The 24,626-nt window shown below is 31.7% G+C and overlaps 1 protein-coding gene across 3 annotated transcripts in view; it reads right to left on the reverse strand.

The window, feature by feature from the left end:
- LOC143256628 (furin-1-like) overlaps positions 1-24,626 on the reverse strand; it is a 145,006-nt gene that overhangs the window by 19,092 nt on the left and 101,288 nt on the right. For all 3 annotated transcript variants that reach the window (XM_076514100.1, XM_076514090.1, XM_076514109.1), the window contains 5 exons: positions 20,253-20,374; positions 13,614-13,716; positions 11,994-12,179; positions 4,745-4,962; positions 1,975-2,078 (listed from right to left, as the gene is read on the reverse strand). In XM_076514100.1, the coding sequence (XP_076370215.1) occupies positions 1,975-2,078; positions 4,745-4,962; positions 11,994-12,179; positions 13,614-13,716; positions 20,253-20,374 (733 nt within the window). The remainder of the gene's footprint in view (positions 1-1,974; positions 2,079-4,744; positions 4,963-11,993; positions 12,180-13,613; positions 13,717-20,252; positions 20,375-24,626) is intronic.

Here is a 24,626-nt window from a genome sequence, read left to right on the forward strand (position 1 = left end):
GTTTGTATAACTTGTACAGTATGCAGAAAAATGATCCAGCAATGTTTAACCCTCTTGCCCTGGGTATCCTTTACTAAGCATGACACAAAATTTTAGTGCCTTACATTCAGAATTTTATTAAACTACTTTTTGTTTATGTTATACCAATTAGTATACCATCAAATCTCAGTTAATAACCTATATATTAATTGTGTGCAAGTGTTACATTCCTAATTTCACAGGGCACTATTTAAAACAGAAATCCTGAATTTCCCCTAGTGTGATACACATGATATATTTTCTCTAGGCATCATGGCTTCTCTATTTTACTCACCACCCCTTCAAAAAATACAAAATTAAATGCAATAAAATGTAAATTACTCAATATAAAATCTTCATTGCTTAGACAAACAATTTTTATAGCCTTCAATCTTATTTGGATAGAGAGCTATCAACAGAAAATCAGATCCCTCTTGCCACACCCACCTGTCACATCTTGTCTTTCAGAATTTGTTAACAGAACTAATAACTAATAAAAAGTCAAAGTTTTCATTTATCAAATGACACATTGCTTAACATAGTGTACCGACCAGAAAAGTGTCAATTTCACTCAGAGCACAAGCAGTGTTTCAGTGAGAATTTTAATGACTAAGTGAATTGATAATGGCTCTTGTTGCATAGTTGAAAGTCAGAAAAATCTGAAGGTTATGGGAAATTATCTATTTTTGAATGTTATTACTCCATGTTCTTTGGTGAATTATTTAATGTATTACAACCATTGGTATAAAAAAAGTAAGACTAGCTGTCACTGACAAACAACAGCAAGAAAAATTGGGTTTCTTGATTTCTACAATTATTCTTTAGTTATTATTATAAACGTACCTTAAATATAAAAACAGGGATCTTTTTAGGTTGACTAGGATTAAATTGAGTAAAATAAATGATAATTTAATAAAAATATTTCATAAGGCACACATGTAAGTAGTAGATAGGTAATATAATTTGATAGCATAACATGAACTGCACATGCTTTAAGTGACTTACAACTTAGAATGGTGTGAATAGTAGTTAGACACAGTTCAAAGGACAATCAAAATGGCAATAGAACAATAAAATTTAATTATAAATATATACAAACTGTTATGAGCTTAAAGTTACTTAAGACAAATTAGTGTAGTTTATGTTACAATTTGAAGTCATTCTAGAGAAACACAGAGTAATTTAGATTTATTCTTTTTTTTTTTTTTTTGGTGGTTATGAGGTCGAACAAATTGCCCAAACACCTTTTGAGTTATAGTGGAGGAAAGAAGAGATAAAATATAATGCTTATGTTTGAAAAAATTTGGAGCTTTTAAGGATCACAAAAAGAAATGCAAGGTTTTTTGAGATGAGAAAAAGTATTTTTAATCTTAACATTAAAATTATTTTGCATCAAGACTATTCAAAACAAATACTCAATACATTCACGAACATATCTTTATTTTAATTTATTAAAAATACTTCACTAAATAAGATTTTTTTTATGTGTAAGACTCATAATTTTGACTGAAAAACTTCCAGATTTTATGAAGATATACAAATTATATTGAAAGTTAGAAGCACAAAATCTATAAAGACTTCAAACGAGTACAAAGAGGTCAAGTGATCAGCCAAATTGACTGAGCCCACATTGAAAGAGTTAATCTACTTCCACATGTTCATGAATTTCACAAACATATTTAAGAAACTAAGAAAATGTGGTGCAAATAACACATTCCAGTGTATGTTTTCTTGTCATTATTTTCACAGAACATGTAATGTATATAACTTCACAGGTGACATTTTGCTTGTAAAAATTCAGGGTGCCACTAAAATGAAACTGTATGAATTATTAGTAACTTGGAACATACATTTCTTATAATTTCTTAAGAGAAATTTCTACAATCTGTTCTTTGAAATAAATACAATATATTTGATACATAACGTCATGATAATATTATAGAAGAACTTACTCACCTCAGTTTTGTAGTCATAATATTCATCATCCAAACAAGGAATACACCTGCCATCTTTTTGTGTTGAATTTCGAGGACATGTTATACATTCCATGTTACTTGGGCCTTTAAAAAAATTGTGTTTTTTTAACAATTAAACTTATATTACAATGTTTAATACTGTATAATCTCTGTAGCTCTAAACAAAACAAAAACTGGAAAAGGAAAGTGCAACCAGAACACGTATCATTACCTGAAAAAAATAAGAAAATAAATTTATTCTTCTTCGGTTTATAGACCAGAAAAATATTTTGGCTGTCAAGTTGTATGGAGGGTTTGTTGATTAAATATGTTAAACAAGTCTCTCTTCAAATGTCTAGAAGATCAAATACCTCTTTTATATAGGCTCTAAAATCAAAATACCTACATAAAAAAATATGTGTACCCATAGTTTGTGTAGAAACTAACACATGTATAATAATTTGTTCTTCTATTCCAATAACTATGTACTCTTTTTAACCAACATTTCTGTAAATCATAAAAAATGTTTTAATATTAAAGTGATCTTTCAAATGATGCACAACACAATGGTCTTTTCATAGTAATACACAACATTTTTGTTAAGACATGAAAATATTTCTTGTTAATTATTGTATCACAGACACTGTAACAAGGTTAAAATTTGTTGATAAAGTTTATCAGAAATCTTATTTAATACAGCCAGCATACATTTCATAATGTTGAAAAATCTTCCAAACACATTCAGTTGTGGCAAATGCATTTAAAACAGGCACTGAATTCACACTTCATGCAAATATCTGAATACTTTCACATCTGTTTTCAATAAAATCTACAGTATATTTATTCTATGTCAAAGATGGTGTTCTATTTTTTAACTCATTTCATGAGCTCTCTACTAAGAAATTAACATAACTAGGAATATGTTTTATTTGTTTGTAGTTTAACAAAAAGCTCCACAATGGGCTGTCTGTCCTCTGCCCACCACAGGTATTGAAACTCAGTCAGGAATATGATGGAGGAAAAATAGATGCAGAACATAAGCTCCTGTATGTGTGTGTGGACAGCCCACCACAGGTATTGAAACTCAGTCAGGAATATGATGGAGGAAAAATAGATGCAGAACATAAGCTCCTGTATGTGTGTGTGGACAGCCCACCACAGGTATTGAAACTCAGTCAGGAATATGATGGAGGAAAAATAGATGCAGAATATAAGCTCCTGTATGTGTGTGTGGACAGCCCACCACAGGTATTGAAACTCAGTCAGGAATATGATGGAGGAAAAATAGATGCAGAATATAAGCTCCTGTATGTGTGTGTGGACAGCCCACCACAGGTATTGAAACTCAGTCAGGAATATGATGGAGGAAAAATAGATGCAGAACATAAGCTCCTGTATGTGTGTGTGTTTTTATTTGTTGTGAAAAATGATTCAGAACATTTACAAACTTCAACTGAATGGAAGGTATTGTCACTGAAATAAAGCAAACACAAGGCAAGCTATGTTGTACTCTATTCAAAACAGAGAAAAATTCAAATGTTAATGAAATTATCAGCCTCAAAAAGAGGCTTGGAACAAATGCACATTTTTAAGATTTACTACATAGTTATTGCACACCTTATGTTATAAGAATTATAAAAATGAAAAATAAGACCCCCCCAAAAGTAAAACCTAAGAAAAGTTGAGAATTGTTTGTTTTGTTTTTGAATTTCGTGCAAAGCTACTCGAGGGCTATCTGCGCAAAAGAGAAAATAGTGCAGTAACCATGTCAGGTTTGTTTGTTTGTGCGTGCATGTGTGTGGATATGAAAAATTCTTTAAAGTAAATGTCTGCAGCATGTTGGCAATAAATTTCAACAATAAACAAACAGCACACAATCTACTTGTTTTAAAATAATGTATTAAAACAAGTTAAACATATAAAAAAATGTTTGTTACACAGTTAATCCTAACAGTTGTATCCAGAATATCCAGAACTTTAAAGAATTGTCTCTTTTTCCTCAGTCTGGTTCATGTACATTATAACACAATTTGCAAGACAAATTATTTTCCTCTACTCTGTTCTTATAATATAATCAGTGATAATTTCACTTACGTTACACTGTTCTTTACCAAAGCTGTATCAAAAGATTCAAGTAACTGCCTCTTTTTGTCAAAGATCTACACAGGTTTGTTCAATTACTTTAGAACACAATTAAAAAGACAAATTATTCTTCTGTTACAATACAATCTGCAATAATTTCATTTTTAAAAAAGCGTCACTAAACACTCTTCATGGAAAAACCAAAACAAAATCAAGTTCTCTCTATATATTTTGTTATATGCATGATTTCTTTAATAGTGTCACCTTAAATGCAAGATTATTTCATTCATTATTTATAAAGAAATAATGTATTTTGGTTGTCAGTAACCCCAAATATGGAATTTGAAATTATTTTCCACAAGTTAAAAGAACTTATATTGGTATTCGTGGAGTCTTTTGAAAGTACTTTCTTATATTAATTGTACAAGTTTCTCTGATCATATGTGTGAAGAGAAATATGAATGTTCGATGTGTAAATATTATGTTAATAAATAATTAGTGAGGCAAAAAATATTTCATGACACTGTTTAAAACCAGAAATTACAACTTCCAGTGAAAATAATAAAAAATTAGTTTTCTTCAGTTTCTGAAATATAAAGAAATTATAACTTGTGCAAGCCCTTCCATTTTCTTGAATAAATAATCAATCATCTAGGTCAAGTGTTCTAAATCACTAAAGTTCAACATACCTTTACATGATTCACAACTGTGATGACAAGGAAGACATTCTGTAGCATTATTCCCAAAAGTGTATTTATAATATCCCTTAAGACAAGACTGTAGACATTGTCCATTTAGTAAAGCATGTCCTTTAGTGCAAGAAGAGCAATCATATTCAGTTTCATCAGTGCATGTAAAACATAATGAGTGGCACTGTTGGCACCTTCCTCTTGAATCTCTAAACCACCTGTAAAAATGCAGGAAAAACATGTTTCAAGAAAACTATGGATTCAGCTTAATAATTTCATTGCTTATGATATGAGAAAAAGACAGAAATTAAAAACCAGTTTCAATAATTTTTTAGCTATTTTTCTTAGAGTTTACTACAAAAAACAAAACAAACAACAGCTCAATATTTAATGCCTTATCTGGTTACTTAGTACAGGTTAGGTTGAATCACTCAAGTTCATGTCCATACACTGACCATTAATGTTTTAATACTACAACTGATAATATGTTCTGTGTATCCACATGAAATTTCACAAGTTTCCATCAAGCATTAAAATTATTTTGTACATAAAACATAAGACTTCTTAAGTATGTTTTCTAAAAAAATTTCAGTAATTACATGGAGTGAAAGTGTTGACTGTTCCGAGTGCAAAATGATTTTTCATGTTTAGATTTAACAAATTTTACTTCATCCGAAAATTATCAAATTTGATTTACACTATCTTTAAAACTTTATAAGTAAATTTCAAACATTTTATTTAGTAAAATTTTATATCTTATCTGTTATATTCTCTATTTTAACTCAACATGAAGTTGTTCAATTTGACTGACCTAGTAAACACAACAATAAGTGCAAAATAAATCCAAATTACCTTTCCATCTTTCAAGAATGATTTCAGATTGTAACATGAAACTACATTTTTTATCCTAAATAGCTTAAATCTCATATTATGCATCTGTTTCCACTTAAAATTTTATTGTTCTTTACTCTTTGAAATGCGTCTTAAGTACTATTTAATATGTAACTAATAATCCAGTCACTAAAGCTGTAAATCAGTTAATGAAGAGGTAGCTCACACTACTCTATCAAATTATGTAATGCATGGGCTACTCCCAAGATGCTCACAAGTATTCTTCATTAAAATAATTATTATTATTAATTTTCTTCATCTTAATGCAATTTATATCCTCACATACCATAATAAATTTCTAATTTTTACATTTTAAGTTACTTTTACAATAATAAGTAATGAATACATATTAAAAAAATACAATACCTGAATCTTAATCAGTGGTGACTAGTGATGAAGGTCGAAACATTATTCGCTACTCTACATAAAAATTTTCTCAACCCAAACCAGCCATTTTTACATATATATTTTTTTTCAATACCTGAAACTTCTTCTGTTTGTGTTGTTGACTGTTGATGAAACTTAACCCAATGTTTTTCAAATGATAATACTACACAAAATAATTTTTTTATATAATTGATGTCCCTCACAGAATAACAATATTAAAAAACAGACAACATCTAGTAAGCATCATAATATTTCTGGCTTTCTAACCATGCGATAAAAACCATTAAACAAATTAAAATAAGCTCAATGACGTGTTTGCTGTAGGAACAGACTTTGAACTGGAAGTGAAATGGACAATTTTCTGTACAGAAAACAGTGTAATATAATACATCACTTGATAGATTAAAACTTTGGCTTTCTATCAGTTATAAGTAATATTGTATCAAAGATCTGAGAGAACTATTGGAATTTTTGAAAGGAAGGATGTGGCAAGGTCTAATTTTCTATTTTACTATTCTGTAATTAAATAACATTAAAGGCTTAGAAAATTATGCTTTGCCAGAGTAATAACAATATTAATGACAGTAAAGGTCATGATTCTGATGCTAGTGTAAGACTGAGGAATTATTTAAATATTTCTTTATAAAATTAATATTAATTATGTAATATTAAAGTCAACATTTTCCTTACCCTAAAATGTATTTCAGATAGATATTTACCTCTAAACATAGAAAGCTGCCTTCCTTGTGCATCTACCTTAAAAATTTGCATACCACTAAACTTTTGTTAATTCCTTCTTAAACTTATAAGATTTCTCATGACTTATGCCACTTCATAATGGCATAATTATGTAGCAACAACCATCCTTCAATAGGAGGATGACATAATCTCTCTGTGCACTAGCTTCTTCTATAATTTACTCATGACCATTGTCTTATGAGGCAAGTAAAACTAAGTTGCACATTAAGTAAGATGAAAAGGTGGAAAATATCCACAGAGAAATGTGTCAGAAATGTATTTTCAGTCAAGGAAAATGTAAACTTCCAAAGCAATACACATCTCTTCACATAGAAAGCTAGAATTCTGCTTTAATGTGTTGGAGGAACCAGTGCAAGAATTACCTAGAAGAACATTCTTCACAAAGCACTCAGAGGGAATTTATGTAGTGTGCCACTTGATGGCAGAGGGTCCTTAGGGGCACATTTATGGAAGACTGTATCTTATCTCTTTCAATGTATACTCTTTACCTAGGCTGTTAAGGAGGAAAAGACAAATAAGTTTAATGTGTGATACGTATGGATGGAATAAGAACATGGCCATCCGAGAACTTGAACAGAAGAGGTCAGAGGGCCAACATGAGTAGCATGGTTGGGGTGCATTCAGACTGTATCAAGTGTACACCTCTCAACTCTACTGTCAGAATTACTGGACCAACAGAGGCTGCAGGAGGAGAGCACTGAATACATACCATGATGTCTTTGCTGACACTTACAGAACAATACAACATGCTAGTAAGGGCACATACCTCAACTATAATAAATCAGAGTTTATTGCAGTTAGATGGTAAAACCTCTCCAGTCCAATGCTAGGTATGTGTCTTCCTATCCACAGTAGGAGTATGGTCTCAACTATCTTCACATTATGACCAGGAAGCACAATGGAAAAGTAACTTCCATTCCAACAAGCCAGGCTGAGTTTATGTATAGACTCAGTATACATCAGGACAGCCATGGTATGAGGAAATGTAAATGTGGTGGGTCAATGCCAGTCAAAATATACCTCATTCGACGACTGACGCGAGATGTGAAAGTCATTGACATAGAGTCCGTTTGCAACAGTAAGAGGGAGTTGTTCAGTGATGGTATTAATCTTTATACTGAAAAGTGTGACACTCAAAACACAGCCCTGAGAGACTCCACGTTCCTGTAGAAAAGAACAGGAAAGTGTCAAATCCACATGAATTTGGTATCTCCTGTACATTAAAATTTTTTTTAATAAAAATGGGCAAATGGCCACGTAACCCATATATACATGGAAGTCTTGCAAAATGCCATACCTCCATATTGTAACATAAGCCTCTCAAAGTCAAAGAATATTGATACAAGATATTTTCGTTTGAAAAAGGCTTCTCTGATTGATGTTTCAAGTTGAATCAGGTGGTCCATGGTGGAGCACTGCTGTCGGAACCCACACTGGGTGGGCGAGAGAAGGTTGTATGATTCAAGGAACCAAACAAGATGAGCATTAACCATCCTTTCTAAGGTCTTACAGATACAGCTTATCAAAGCAATTGGAAGGTAGTTTGCAGGAATCTTGGGATCCCTCCTACACTAAGAGAAAGGTAGGACAATAGTAGAGTGCCTGGCATCAAGAAAAACATTCTCCTTCCAGAACCAGTTAAAAACAATCAAAAGAATAGCAAGAGAAGCAGGAGATAGATGGCACAGTATTTCATAGTGTACATCATCAAGTCCGACTGATGTACTGCCAGACCAAAAAAGGGCCAGTTTGAGTTCCACCAGTGTAAAGGAACGATTATAGTCATAGAGACAATCAGCTCAAAAGGAAAGAGATGATCACTCTTGCCCAAGTCTTGATGGCTAAAAGGTAGAGGAAGAAGCAAAAGTGCAAGATACCCAGAAAAAGCTTTCACCTAGAATATCGGTGATACTCCAGAAGTCAGCTACTTCCTGGCCATCAGAGAGTAAGATCAAGAGGGGAACAGAATTATATTGCCCACTGACCTTTTAAATCTTGTCCCACATGACTTTGGAACTAGTGATAAAAGATATGCTGGTTGTGAACTTAATCCAAGATTCCTTCTGGATTTGACTTCTTATCCACCAAGCACGTGCACGGGCCCACTGGAAAGTGATGCAGTGCAAGAGTGAGGGATACATACGAAAAGTATCCCAAGCCCGTTTTTGAGCCTTCCATGCCATGTTGCAGGCAGGCTTCCACCAAGGAGGAGAATATTGTGGAAAATGTTTCGTGGTTTTAGGAATACATTGAGCAACTGCTTGTATAATACAGTCAGTTACTGCTGCCACACAGTCATCTACTGATGGCTTGCAGATGATGGCAAGATCAAGTTCTGCAAGAGCAGTGAAAGAGTGCCAGCTTCCACCAGGGCATGCAGATCGGGTGGAATCGACCACAGCCAGTCTCTCTCACAATTACAGGAAAATGATCACTGTCTCATGGATTATTGTCAACCCTCCAAGAAAAATAGGAGAATAGTGGAGGGGAACAAACTGAGAGATCAATAGCAGTAAAGGACTGACTGGGTGCATGAAAATATGTATCTGGGTAGTGCCTGTACCCAGCACCAAAGGAAGTGGATATTGGGATTTGCTGGAATGTATGTAAGGGACAGAGATGGGTGTTGAAGTTGATTCATTAACTTTTCTAATGCATGGAGGTCAAAAGACTTTTCATTTGATTTGAGAACAATTCTTTTGGAGAGACAGAGAGATCCATCTGCACTCCCACTGTAGTAGAGGAACGAAGTGTAGTAGCATACGTCCAAGACAAAGTGGTGGACAGTAACTTTCGTAATGTTATGAATCATTTTCAAACACTGCATCTCTTTTGCTTCCAACCATTTAGGGCAAGAGTGAAAGTAGTATGGATGAGAGCCTTTGCAATTGATACAATGAGAGTCCGTTTCACACTCATAGGCATTGTGGTCCTTGCGATCTCAATGAGCACACACCAAGGAACCATGATATGATGTCTTTGAGTGACCGAACTGCTGACACTGGAAACATCAGAGAAGGTTTGGAATGTATGGCCATACCTACAATTAAGATAACTTGCATTGATGTTAGCAGGTGAACATGGTGATGTAAATGTTAGAATGAGGACATTGGTCAGCATCGTAATTCCATCTTTGCAAATGGAGATATGCTTCGTTGCAGAAACTCCTTAGGTGGAGAAACCAGCGAGAATCTCTTACTTGGGGATGTTCTTCAAATCTCTCTCAACAATAATTCCTCGTTATGAATTCAAAGTAGCATGAGGTGTAACCTCAATAGGTATATCCCCAATCACCTTTGAATGCATGAGGAGTTTACTATGTTTAGATGTGGATGTTACCACAAATGTCGCCAGAACAAAGCTTCTTTACCGGCAAGTCCCTCTAGTTCTAAGGAAGACATCTGCCCTAAAGGTTTGTCTGAAAGAGAATGTAGTATAAGAAAATGAGGTACAACAGGTGTTACAGGTGTTGAAGATTGCTGCTCAGAATCTTCAAGATGTGGTCATTCACCTATGGATTGTTTTTTCATTATTTTATTTAAGTTTTTATTTGGAGGACCCATAATAAAAAAAAAAGGAATATTTCAGTGCCCACTGACCCCACCCATCATGGAGCCCTATGAGGGGATGCACTACAATGCCACACAGGGACACTGCAGCAACCCTAGGGTTTTGTGAGCACTATACCCAAACATCAGCATCAGATACAAAGTCCACAACACCTGTTGAGAACATCCAATTGACTCAAGGGGGGCCACCCAAAGGCTGCCCATCTACAGGAATTCAAGACAGAAGTGGTGTGTTAAGGTTGGACCCCTCAACCACCAGTATCCTTTTCTCCCCTTCAGGGGTCACCAAGCATGGCAAACATGTGGGTGGATGTTTAGATCCCAGAGGAGGTAAACTGAAAGAACAGAATCTTCCCTGGGAGGTCCCCTCACCACGTACAGGAATTCACACCAAGGGGTTGGATTTCTCCATGATAGTCCAAGGAAGAGGTAAAGTCTGAATCAGACAGAAGACAAATATCAAAACATATCACAAGTACACTGCAAACAGCCCTGTAGAACACTTCATCTCAACAGTAAGCATTTAAACTGATAGATGGAAAAGAAGAAGGTAATTCCTGCATAGAACAGTGATACAAGCAGTTAATGCAAGAGAGGTGTGAAAGGTAGAGGAAAGAGGGTACATGTAGATAAAAAGCAAAAAAGAAGGATGTAGTGTTGAACTAGCCAAAGAAGTGCACCTAAAACAACATGACCAGCAATGTCATGAATCAATGTCAAAACCTGTGGCAGAGTTAGAGGTGGATAAACATATAGAAAAATATTAGACTAGTCCTGATTGAAACTTTAATACCTATGGTTGAATGATGTACATTGTGGTGAAAATTGTGAAGGAGGTTATAGAAAGACTCATATGATAAGGGAATGAGAGGTAGAACAGAAAATACTTGATTGATAAGGACCCAATCATATGAGGAAATTTAAACAGTCTCAACTGGAAAAAGAGGTTCCTAAAGCATAATCAGAAGGAGAAAATAAATGGGCAAAGTCATCTTCCTCATCATATTCCTTCTAAAAAAAACAAAAAAAAAACCAGCTGAATGGATAGATACCAAACCTCCCAGCTATATAATAGAACTCAATGTTCTGTGTACAATGGTCATCACATCATCCACGTTTAATGTGTCTCCAGTAGCCAAGCTAGAAACATGACTAGTGTGAGGATATTTCTCACTCACTTCAGATGATGAAGTGATATAAACTTGAGTTCATAACTGTAAGAGATAAAAAATTAAAAATATCTTTATCAGGCTACAAATCTCTAAATTTTAAGAAAAAATCAACATGTCTTAGTTGAGAAATTTTGAAGGAAAATAATGAAGATCACAGGTACAAAAGTATAGAGGGAGCTAGTGCATATGAGGTTGTGTCACCCTTCTATTGGTGGAGAGCTACTGCAAGTCATGTGAAATTTTGTGAGTTGCCTAAAAGCTAGGGGCATGCACAAACAATATCACTAGCTCAATGCTTTCTCTAGTTACTTGGTCAGTAGTCCTAGTGCAAACTAAAAAAAATTATCTTTTCTCCTATTATGAATTACTTCATGCAGATGTTTACTTTTTTAAATGTACACTACACCTTCACAACATTAGAATTATGATGATACATAGTTTTCTGGATTGTTTATTTTCTCCACTACATACCTTGAAGGACATGATGCTATACAGTTGTCCTGATGATGAATGTACTTCTCTCGACACTTCTGACATTTACCTGGCCCAGCTTCCTTACATGTGCTACATGTTTCTGGACAAGGAATACACTCATGTTTTTTGCTATGACCCATACCAACTGGGCAAGACTCCATGCACTGACCAAGATGTAAGTATCTAAAAAATAAGATAAAGAAACAGCAAAATAGCACTAATGATTTGGGTAAGTTTGTTTAATGTTTCAATGTAGACAAGATATTTATCTTATTATAGAACAAATATTCAAAATATAAACAATTGTCTTTTATTGAAAATTTTGGTTAAAAATTTAATACTAAAATAGTTACATGAAAAGCTACTAATCCAATAACCAATTTTAAAGGTAAACAAAATAGTTTCCATGATTCTTCACTAAATAATTTGCAAAGAACTCTGCTTTAGATAATAAAGCATAATGTCAACACATAATCCTTAACAAGTACTTCCTTCAATAAAATTGTATAAATCAAATAATGTAACATAAATATGATGAAAGGCATAAAACTTTAAAGTAAGCATGACAACATTTGTTCCTAACCTCACCAGTTTTACAGTGGATATTCTAAACAATGATATTCAGTTTTGAATTTCATAGTTTAAATGTAATTCTAGTTTATTTAATTTTGATTTTCCATACAAAACTACATAACAGCCATCTGTGCAGAGTCATTTCTAATTCTGCATTGATAAGACTAGAGGAAAGGAAGTCAGCCAACATCACCTATCACCAATTCTCTTAGCTGACCATATAGGGGGATTGAATTATGACTCTCAAAGTACATCTTTAAAGGGCAGAGTATGTTTCTTGCAAAAAATACAAACTGAAAATCCCCAGATTCAAAGTCCATGGAATACTAATTCATAACAATCCCAGTAATTCTAGTATATCTGAGTCTACTCATTAACAAATGATAATACATTTGAATTTACTCAATAACAAACCTGAAACTTCATCTTAACTTTCAAACACCTAAGATGGTGAGATATTACTTTACTGCTGAACTCAAAAAACAATCCGTATAATGTCTGATATTTCTAAAAAATTTTTAATTCTTATTTAAAAGTTTACTTTATACAGACAGATCGGTATTAATAATCAGATATTTTCTGAGAACCTAACAGTTGTTTAATACTAGCAGAGAGACTGCACTCCCACAGCTTTGCTCAAACATCATCTGAAAGATATATTTCTATGTCTCTAATTAAACTTAATCCTATAACTGCAGCTGCTAATCTTTACATAAACATGGTCTAGAAATGGCATTGTTAAGTTATCTTTACTTGCATGACTGAACTTCATATTCTTACAACCTTAAATAAAAACCAACATATCTATTCAAGCATACTGAATAATTTTAAAAAGATAAAATTAAAAAACTAAGTAAGGTATAAGACTCTACAGTATATTACACTGTGTTTAGCCCTAATAAATTGTAATAATGTCTTATTTCATACATATATCTAACAAATTTTTTATACACTAGTATTAAAAGCATGAAAGTAAAAAAAAAAAAAGAAGTATATCAATTAAAACTGATACTGTACAAAGAGTTGCACAGAAACATGACTCACTGAGAATGTGGGCATGTAATGCACTCTAAGTGGCTTGGTCCACTGCAGTTTCCACAGGAAGAGTCACATGGTTCACAAGCTTGATCACTGGTAATGTAAAAACCTGAAAGAAATAATTCAATTTCAAATAAGAAAAAAATTACTAATTCTTTAAAAATCTTGTTTCTTTCAGAAGCCTAGCATGAATTATTTGCACCAAGTATTTGTATCAAACAATCCTAAATAATGACATCAATTCTCTTTAAAAGTTTGATGTTTTAGGGTAAACAACATTTGAATAACTGTTTCTGAGTTAGTAGAATTCAAAATAATGCATATTTAAATGAAGAACAAACAATACAATTTTATCAAGAGATACAGCAGTACATTGATATAAATACTGAATGAATAACATACATGAAGCTGTTAGTTCAGTTTAGGGAACCTTTATGCAAGTATCATGTGCATAAGAAATAGAGACTTTTGTATATCAAGCTCAGTTAGCAAGAAGGTTGAGAGAAACACACTTATTTTTACTGCTACAGTGATAATTGATATAAATTAAGATATTAGGTTGAAGAATAATTTGTGAGCGTTTTTAAATAATTTCATTCAAGCATTACATGCAAGACTATACAATACTTCAATGCATGAACACATTACACCCAAAACATTTATTATGATACTTTATTTCATGTAATACCTAGGTATAAAGTATGCATTGTTTTAAACGAAATTGCATGAAATTAAATGCGAAAAGCAGATGGTGTCGAAAATGCTCGATTTTGTCCACTTGACATTCCATTTAATGAGCTGAAAATGAAAGCAAAAATTAAAGACATATGAAAATCAAACACACCATCTATTAGAGCAAAAAATTATCTACCAAATGACATGAAATATTTTGCGAAAGTGTTTCATTAATGAATATATTTTTTTAACTTGGAAAAACACTCACGAATTATTCCTCAACCCAATAATACTACAAAATAGTTGTTTTCTGATTAATAAGCCTCTACAAACAGGAACATATGAGGTAAAGATTGTCAGTATTTATGGTAAAATAAATACTCACATGACGATCTATCATGCTAATGACAAAAGATGTTCTCAAAGATAAGAGAAGTTTAAAACTTGGAGTACAATTTTTAATATCTATAAGATATATACTTGATGGATAATGACTAAATTTTGGAATATTTCATCAAGCAAAGAGAATGAATTAAAAACTACAATAAATATGTGTAAAGTATGCAAGTTGTAATATAAGGCAATAACTAAGTTAGCATTAGGTTGGTAAATATTTCATGTTTATTGGCTCAAAGCTACTTAAGTTAGCCTTATCAGTATAAACTTTAAACAAGTTTATAAATTTCAACTAATATTTTAGCTTAAAAACCACAACTGGTTATAGAATTTTGCTATACTTTTCTTGTTAATTCTCTCAACATAAACTAGGACTATATGATCAACCTTGTAACCATTTGTTGTCATTATAGTTTACATACTACCAACTTTTAATGTACTAAGTGTATCTTCACATAATTTGACATATTTTCAGTAAACACTACAAGTCTTTTGCAGACAAAAAAAATAGTTTTTTTTAATGAAGTATTTTTATTTATACATATACATTTGTGAAAATATCAATTCTTTTTTAGACTATTAATGAATGCAGTGGTTTTCATTTCATAATCAAAAATATTTTTGTCTTAAAAACTCATATTTCAGTTGCATAACCTCTAAAACCTCTCGAACAGATACATAACTTTCTTTTCAGCAAAACTTTATATTTTATCTCTTATTACATTTATTATTTGATTCATCAGCCTATAGAAATGTCAAATATAATGAAAAAAAAATTGTAAAATTAGAAATAAAATGTGCAGCTGTGTTCTCTTTTCTCTGTTATTAACCATAAAGTTTCAAAGTATGTGAACCCTGAGAGTTTCAACTGCAAAACATATTTCATACATTTTCTATGTTTATTTTACTTTCTACATCTGATGGTGAAACATACTGTAAGTAAATTTTAAATCACTGCCCATATTAGAAGACTGTTTACGTACAACGGTAATGTGACAACCTTGAAAGCAACAATGCACATGCAAAGTAGAAAGTAGTCAAATGCCATACATTCCCTTTGTTTCAAGAACATAACACTGGATTAAGTGGCTTATGTTTCCTACAACACGTACAAACGAAATTTCCCAGGGTAATAAAATTCCAGTTAGAATGTGTGAAAACATCACATGGTTCAGAGTTGGGTTGGTCCTGTAAACATTGTAAGTTCTGAGGCAGGCTGATCCAATTAAACAGCAAGTTTTACAGTATTACTACTGGTCCTGAATTTGATGTGCATGAAATTTCACATCATAAGTGTACAACAGTGTTCTTTGGACACATTATTATAAAATTTACTATCCTCTTTCACTTTCACCACACCATTTACCAATCAATAAATAGAAACTGAGATTCCACTTCCACCTACTACACCCTTTTAGTTTTATTTTCATTCATGGTTTAAAAAGTCTTCAAAGCAGAGTCTTCACTAACAAACATTCTGCCTTCTTCCAACTAGAAATAAGAGTTTGTGATACCCCTTCTTGGGTAGTTACTTCAAAATAAGTGATCATCATTTTTAGTACATGTACAGCTTTATTCAATAACTTCAATATATATTTTTGATCAAAATCCAGGGTATCTGTTTCTTCATTTTAGCACATCATTTACTCTTGAAATGTTCAATACACATCACAGAATACACTGTAATATAAATTTCTGTTTCCCAATACACACCTACATTCAGGGTTCATCTTCAATATTCTGAAAACAACTTGAGTAGTTATTTCATAGTAAGTTATCACATGTTTAGTACATATACAGAATATCTGTTTAACAATTATCAACATATATTTGTTGATCAAAATTCAGTGTACTTGTTTCTGCATTTTCGCACATCATTCACTCCTTCTGAAACGTACAACTTTATGTATTTATTTTTGATTCATGCAATTTGTATATGCATTATTCTTTTTACACATTTATAAACAGTTTTATTTTGTTCACAATTTTTTACTTTTTTATGTATTTTTGATTCAAGCAATATGTAAAACCATTAAACCTTTTAGACATGTATAAACATTTGTCCATAATATTATTTTGCAACAACTGTAAAATGTTCTATTTTTCTAAATGTTATGAATAAACTTATTTTAAAGTTGTCAAATTTTGAATGTAGCATAATTTGGTTTTAATTTATCTCAGCTTAGACAATAAGAATAACACAAATTCAGTAAGTATAACTATGTATCAGCCTACAAAATATAACTATAATACAAATATATGGAAATTTATTGTGGTATTCCAGCTACAATACCATACGTATTACTATTTACTCATAAACGTTTACATTTTAGCTCTATTTCTTAAAACAGAGGAAGTAAATAAGAAATAGACTGAAAAGCATTGATTTTGAGTACATAAACATGTTATGAAATGTTATGCTCGTGCACTGAATGTGCTAAGCCTCTCAGTAAGCCTTGTTTATACTTGTGGGTAGAGGGTGTAGAAATAATTTTTGTGGGTTTCAAATAGTAATTTTTTGAAACTGAAAAATTATCAAATTACTCTATTAGTACAATCAAAATCCCTGTAATTTAGTAAGGTCTCTAAATAACTATATGTGGGTTAAAGAAAATCCCATTCCTATTCAGAGCAACAACTTATTCATCAAACTTCAACAGTTTTGGCAAAATGATTACTTTATTCTTCAAGCTATTTATAAACATCTGTCAGAATTACATAAAGGGGAAAATCCTTTTTCTATTGGTTATAAACAAGAGCTAATTAGTAGCAGATGGGTCTAGATAAGAGCTTTCAAAAGACTGGCATAGGGTTGGAGCCAATCTAGTAGATTCACTAAAAATATTGTTATTTCAGCAACTCATAGAGATGGGAAGTTCTTATTTTATATTTAGCTTGTCTATATCTCAAATTCAAGTTTCTAATTCATTAGCTACTTCTATTTGTTATATGGTGGGCATAATAAAATAGTAACTGAGCAATAAGACAACTGGATGTGTTATGTGAGACACAGAAAACCAATACTTAACTTTTTTCCTTTACATTTCCTCTTAAATTAAGAAATTAAAATATATATAATTAAAATTTAAATTATAACCTACATTTTGATGCAAATCTCACTGACATACGTACTAAAAATGTTATTTAATAAAATTCTGAAAATAATGCTCCAAAACATCATGATGTGTGCACTTTAACCTACCAGGAAAAAAAGGGCTAAATCATGGAATAAGATGGTTCAAGATATGAGTAAGTTATGTTAAAATTTAAGTAATAATAATATAGTTCTAGTTAACAGACATTAAACATTTTTAAAATGATAACTCAATATAATTTGAATAAAATTAGAAAAATGTGGTTTATAAAAAGGTGTTTAATTATAACTGAATATTTTTTGTAAGGTACTCTGTCTTTTGTTTCTCCAGTACATGACAACTTCTACAAATATTTTGTTTCAGGTTGAGATAAGAATAATTCTTTCCACCAAGATAATCAACAGTTGCCAGTGTAAACATAATCACCACAAGAAGCTGTTTATTTCATAATAAGGTGGTCAGAATTCTTTAACAAAACAGTCTCCTGTTTTTAGGTAGCTAATGTATAGAAATACTTCATTTCATTAAAAGGAAAGCAGAAATTTTATCAACTCAACAATATTCTTGACAGGTGTTGCTAATGAATTGCATCTGTCTAGAATGTTTTATACACCTTTTGTGTTGCTAACACAGGTCTTAATCACATCCAGATGTAGTTCATTAACAATGCCTCTTAGGTACATTCTGCTCTGTCTAAACCTTTCCTCAAGCAAGAAATTACAATATTAGCTTTTTAATTGTGAAAACAAAATACTTTATTTGGTAATAATGCCATAAGCATCCACACCATATTGATTATTTTTAAATTAAAAGAAAACATTCATGCACATCATTAAGACATACTTCTTATATTAACAGAATTAACACAATGCTTCTTACTAAGATAATGTTTAGTCAAACATTACAGTGCTAGTTTATCAAAAGTGTTGTGGAGGAAATACACAAACAATTTCTAGATTCACATTAGATTTGCTAAGTACCCAATGTTACAATATCAAAATAATTGCCAACTATCACAATGATTAAACAGAGTCTATTAAGACTATCTTGCTACAAGTAGGTCAGAGTGAACATGTCAAGACTTTTTACAGAGTTATATTCACAATTTAATTAAACTACTTAATATAAATATAACTAAGATAAAGTCTAAATTTTATAGATTTCAATCTTATTTGCTGATGAAATCATAAACTAGAAAATCAGACCAGTTTACTGTGCCCATCAGATACATCCTCTCATTCAAAAATTGACAATAATTCTTCTAACGTTTTATACTATATGATTTACCAGTAATAGAAAGACCATGTCTCAATCTAATAAATGGTGTATAATACTATGTGGTTCTTAGTATTGGCTATTTTGTCTTCAGTTTGAAAGTGTAACTGATGGTATCCAGATTGAGCAGCAAGGGGAATTAATTTAAGTCCCTCGTGTTTTAATCAGAAAGCCAGTTATATTAGATATAAAACACTGTATGCTTTATTACTGTTATTATTTTATGTTTTTAGGTGCACTAATTAATTAAACAAAAACTATGTAGTTTACTACTACTGTCATTATTAAAAAGTAGGTATAGCAGTCCTCAGAAATCAACAGCAAAAAAAAAAAGGTCATAAACAAGTATAATTTATTTATTCTTATAAAATTATCTAAAGTGTAAAAATTAGAAACTTATTAGATTACCTAAGGTTAGATAAGATGAAAACAGTAATAATAATAAAACACATTCTTTATGAGGTGTGCTCACAAGTAGTTCATGAATTGCATCAATCATTGTAATAACATGTTATATTTTCACTGAGGGATATCTGATTCATGAGACAAGATTTTAATTATACAGAGTTCCAAGGACAGTAAAACAATAAAATTAAGTATAAATCTGATTTTTTTTATACAAAAGACTTGTAATGTTTACTGAAAGCCTTCTATATTTTTTGAAGATACAAAAAACATGTCAAAAGTTATAGTAAGAAAACTATAATGATTACAAGATGCATCAACTGACTCCACATGGAAAAATTTAACAACAGGAATTATAATGGAAAGGTTAGCATGGCACTTACCAATTACCATGTTTATTAAGCAGAATATTTTCTATCAGAGCAACCTCAGTTCTATGAGATTAGCACAGTAGTTACTAAATAGGAAAAAGTGTTTAAAAAGGTCAAGATAGCACTTACTACCTTAATGATTCATCAAAATATTTCCTAATAGGGCATTTTCAGTTTTATATGGTCAGAAAGAATACTTAATAAAAGGCATAACTATTTAAAAAGGCTCACAATGCATTTACCAATTATTCTAGTGATTCAATAGCATACTTTCTATCAGGACAATTTCAATTCTACAGAACCACCAAGGTACTTATTAACTTGCAATCTCTACTTTATGGCTAGAATGTTCAATTAATAGTGTGGTCAACACGGTAATTGTCATAAGAAAAGAAACATTCTGTTAATACTATGAATGTAATATTTACCCTCAAGACAAGTAAGATTTAGAGATGACCTCACACACATTTTTAAATCTGTTAATTTCCATCCAGGTTGACAAATTCTACATACATTTTCATCATCACAAGTACTACAGTGTAGACCACACCTGTGGAGAGGAGAGTATATATTTTACCTTTGCATCAGCTGAATGAAAAAAGTGAAATACATTTATTAAATCAGTGCTGTAACTGTATGCACAAAGAGGCTAAACAATGTTTTAAAGTCTTTAGAATTATGCAGAAACAGAAAAGTCAGAACTGTTTTAGTATTTTTTCTTCTTTTGTTTGCTAAAGTTCTTTAAAAAATCTTGATAATCGTTTTAACAATTACCATTCATATTCTCATTGTTGTATGTATTTTTCAATAAAGTAAAACCATATTTTCTGTATTACAACCCACACTACTTTATTTCCTCACATAGCAACAAAATATTCTGATTACTATGCATCAGCTGTTTTTTCATCATAGTTTCTTATTTTAAACTGTATTCTTTCTTGTTCAAAATGCTGTTTTTTAAATCTTATGATATACAAGTTGAATATTGTGATACATTATAATGTTAAAAGTACTTTACAAAAACACTCAGAAGTTTTATACTGTCATTAAAAATAATATAAAGCATAAAGCACACAAGTTTCTTACACTTGCAAAGTTAGATTTTGATATTTATACTATTTTTTAATTAAACTGGTAATATTAGAGCTTAAAGTATAGCTAAAATTATTAAAGCACAAATTAAAAAACAAAACACAGTTTTAGTTGTTTTCACACATTTGAATATAGAAGTGAAATTATTATATGAAACAGTCAAGTTGTGTGATGTCATGCACATTCAACTCTTGAGAACTGACAGTTAGCAAGATCTCAGAAAATAATTCTTATTCCCTATTAGATTAAATCTGTGTTTCTAGGTTCCAAGTATGCAAAACATCTTTTCCAAAAAATGTATATGCCCTTATTCTAAGATCTTTTCATACATAAAATGTTTTTTGAAAACATTACTTAATAATTTCAGAATCACTTTTTTTGCAACTATGGAATTTTTGTGTAGTAGTTCATTAATAAGTAAAATAAATATATTTTCAGTAAAAAATGAGATATAAGTCATGTGAAAAAATTCTTGTCACAGTTTATTGTATTTTGTAGAATAAAGACAGCAAACTCTATAGTATTTTAGCTAATCATTAACAGCAAAAAATTAAACAAAAAGTACACAAAGTGTAGTATAGTTACTGTAAAAGTTTATATTAAAATGTTATTAAATGGTAAGTTGAATTACTCCATTGAATGTATGTACATTTTCAGATTTTTAGCTTTGAAAAATATTTCTTCAACACAAAGATGTGAAATCTGTGTTATGCACACAGTGAGTATCAAACCCCACAATGTAATATTTTAAGCTAAAACAAAAAAAACTTGAATAAAGAGCAGGCCTTACCAAATGATGATACTTTCTCCAATTTTACAGAAAAAAATACAAATATGGCAAAAGGGAATTACTCTTTGGTGGAAACACTTTTAAAGTTCTATTTTACTGTATTTCTCCTTTTTCCAAGTGAGGTTGAAATTTATTGTATTTTATATTAGTCTAGCATATTAAAAGCTAAAATGATTTAAAAAGTTTTTAAGATGTGGCATCATTTTTAATGAATTTCCAACTGTACTTTAGTGAGAAAACTTAAACAATACAGACTCAGTTTTCAAAGCTCAAAGATCTCTATAAAAGTCATTATTTTATTCATTAATGTATGTTTATGGATTATATGAAACATACTTCAAACACTAAATTAACATCAAGCTTATTTTACTTACAATGAAGCAAGATGTATGTCCTCACCATAAAAAAATTAGCAATTAGTAAAGGGACTACCACCCACCCATTTGAACATGATAATGCTTGAGAAAGTGTTATGAGCAGTTGCATTCACATCATATCTATTATGTGGTTTCTCAGATATGGAGAAAATGGCCATAAGAGACCAGCATCAATTCTCATTCCTGCAAGAATACATAATGTTTCAGATGTTTTAGATTACTGGACTGAGTATGCTGATGGAACATGTATCCCTGCTGATTTCAAGTTTTAAGTTAAAATTTTCTTAAATAAAAAATGTATTTCTAATAATACTTCCTTTCTCTCATACACTTACAGCAATTACTCAACTGCCCATCTAAACACTGGTCTGATTTTGTTCTTGCTTGTTCCAGTCTTTTATACTCCATTTAACTGCCCCTGGTGATATTTGTCTCATGACACTCTCCACCTACGTCAATGTATCCTCTACCTTGGTACTATATATAAGCTGTTCATTCTGATAATATTATCGCTTTTTTTTCTCAATAAAGCATTACTTATACGTCTCCTGGTACAATGATCATATGAAAATACTTTGAACATTCTCCATATTACTTAGTTGGTTTTCATTTAAAATATCTGATTAGGAAGTAGATCCATGGTATGAATTCCCAAATTATTATTTTCAGCACAGAGACAAATCAAATCTATCCTATTCCACTTCCAATATTTAGCATTGTATAAAAACTGAGTTGAAACTATCAGTGATCTTATTTGTAGAGAGATAAAGACATATATTTGGTTCTGAGATGTTCTTCCAGGGAACCCTTAGACTGCAATTGAGGGAGATCCACAACATTCTGAAGAGAATTTAGATTAACTTTTTTCTTGTACCTTCTTTTAGTTTACTGACTTTACAGTCCCCCTCTGGGATAGTGATGGGTTTATAGTCTTGCAATACTGGAATCTGGAGTTTGATTCCCTATGGTAGGCACACCAGATAGGCCAAAGTTGTTTTGCTCTGACAAAACAAAGTTATCTGAGCAAATGTTGTTCCAATCAACAGTATTCAACATAGTATTTAAAAGATATAGGAAAAAAAGGCTATTTTGGGATAATCTGCCTTTGATGTGCTTTCTTTTCAAGAGTGTGACATTTTGGGTCTTTTCCCAGACAATTCTGAGACAAATGATATGTGATACCTGAAAATTCTGGAAGAGGATTTTTCTCTCCATTCACAAACATTGTTGTTCACACAAGGAAGTTTCTGAATCTTAAACTTCTTGGGACCACTCCTATCATATTACCCTATTAGCTTGCAATGTTCCATGGCTAATGTCTGTAGTAAAAGATCAATTGTTTTAACCAAAACAGATTCTTCCAGAAAAGAAATGATGCATCAGAAGGTTCTTTTGGATTGGTTCTCATTCTGTAACTTGCATTGGAACATCTAACTACTCGCAATTTCTTCTCCAGTATATAATTTTTGGGCTGTGGCAGTGAATGCATTCTGATGGAACAAGATTAAAACTATAGGTTTTCCTTTCAATTTACATGGTACCCAGAGTGTTAAATATGATTTGTTCCAACCCACTGTTGAGTCCTCTTGATAGCACCAGATTGGCAGCTGCACTCTGATTTCTGCAGTACCTTCCAGACTGTCCATCTCTTTCACTTCTTCCTAAACCATCTCTGAGTAGGTACCCACAATTTGATGAGGTACACCAGGCTATCAAGGAGTTCAAGCTTCAGGCACATGGGTTATGCAGCTTTCATATGGCATCAGGGTTTAATTTCTAAAGTTGCCATATATCTATCTCAGTCTCTGCTTAGTCTCACAATGAACATTTATCAATACAAGTTACACAGATATTGGAAATAGTGTATTGAGAAGAAATTTAACTCATTTTGATCACTAATGACAACCATAATTCATTTTTTGACCTGGCTCTCTGGCAAGGGTTCTTGCATCTTCCATAATTACTCTTTACACAGTGGCTTCATGAACTACCATTCAACAATTGTGACAAAATATACGAGTCCCCAGTACTCTCCATATTCTCCATATCATCTTCAGTTCTTGGTCCCAAATTACTATTCCAGTTACCTAATATTAAGGTTATATATATTTTCTCACCACTTTTTTTTTACTTATTTCTCATATGCCAGACATTGGCAATCAGAGTGGTTGGCAAAATTTGTCCACAGAAAATATTCTCATTATATCTATGTCCATACAGGGAAATAGTAAAATCCTTTTTACCAATTCATTTGATCACAATTTCTTACTCCAATATATACTCTAATATTCCAATAATATTTCAGCATTGTCATGTTCAATGAGGGTTTTGAAGGTTTTGTTGCCTACAATCATGCCATGAGAAATGTTAGACAACTTTTTTCTAGGCTCTCTTTGAAAATGAGGAATTTTCTGTGATTCACACCTAATCAGATTTGTCACATTTTTTTTTTTTTACTTAAAAGCCTAATAGAGTTGTCTGCTTGAGGATGTTGTGCAGACTGGAATGTGTACCTCTCCCCCATACTTTTGTTTGTATTATGT

This window comes from Tachypleus tridentatus, chromosome 1, assembly GCF_004210375.1.
Source record: "Tachypleus tridentatus isolate NWPU-2018 chromosome 1, ASM421037v1, whole genome shotgun sequence".
Lineage (NCBI taxonomy): Eukaryota > Metazoa > Arthropoda > Merostomata > Xiphosura > Limulidae > Tachypleus > Tachypleus tridentatus.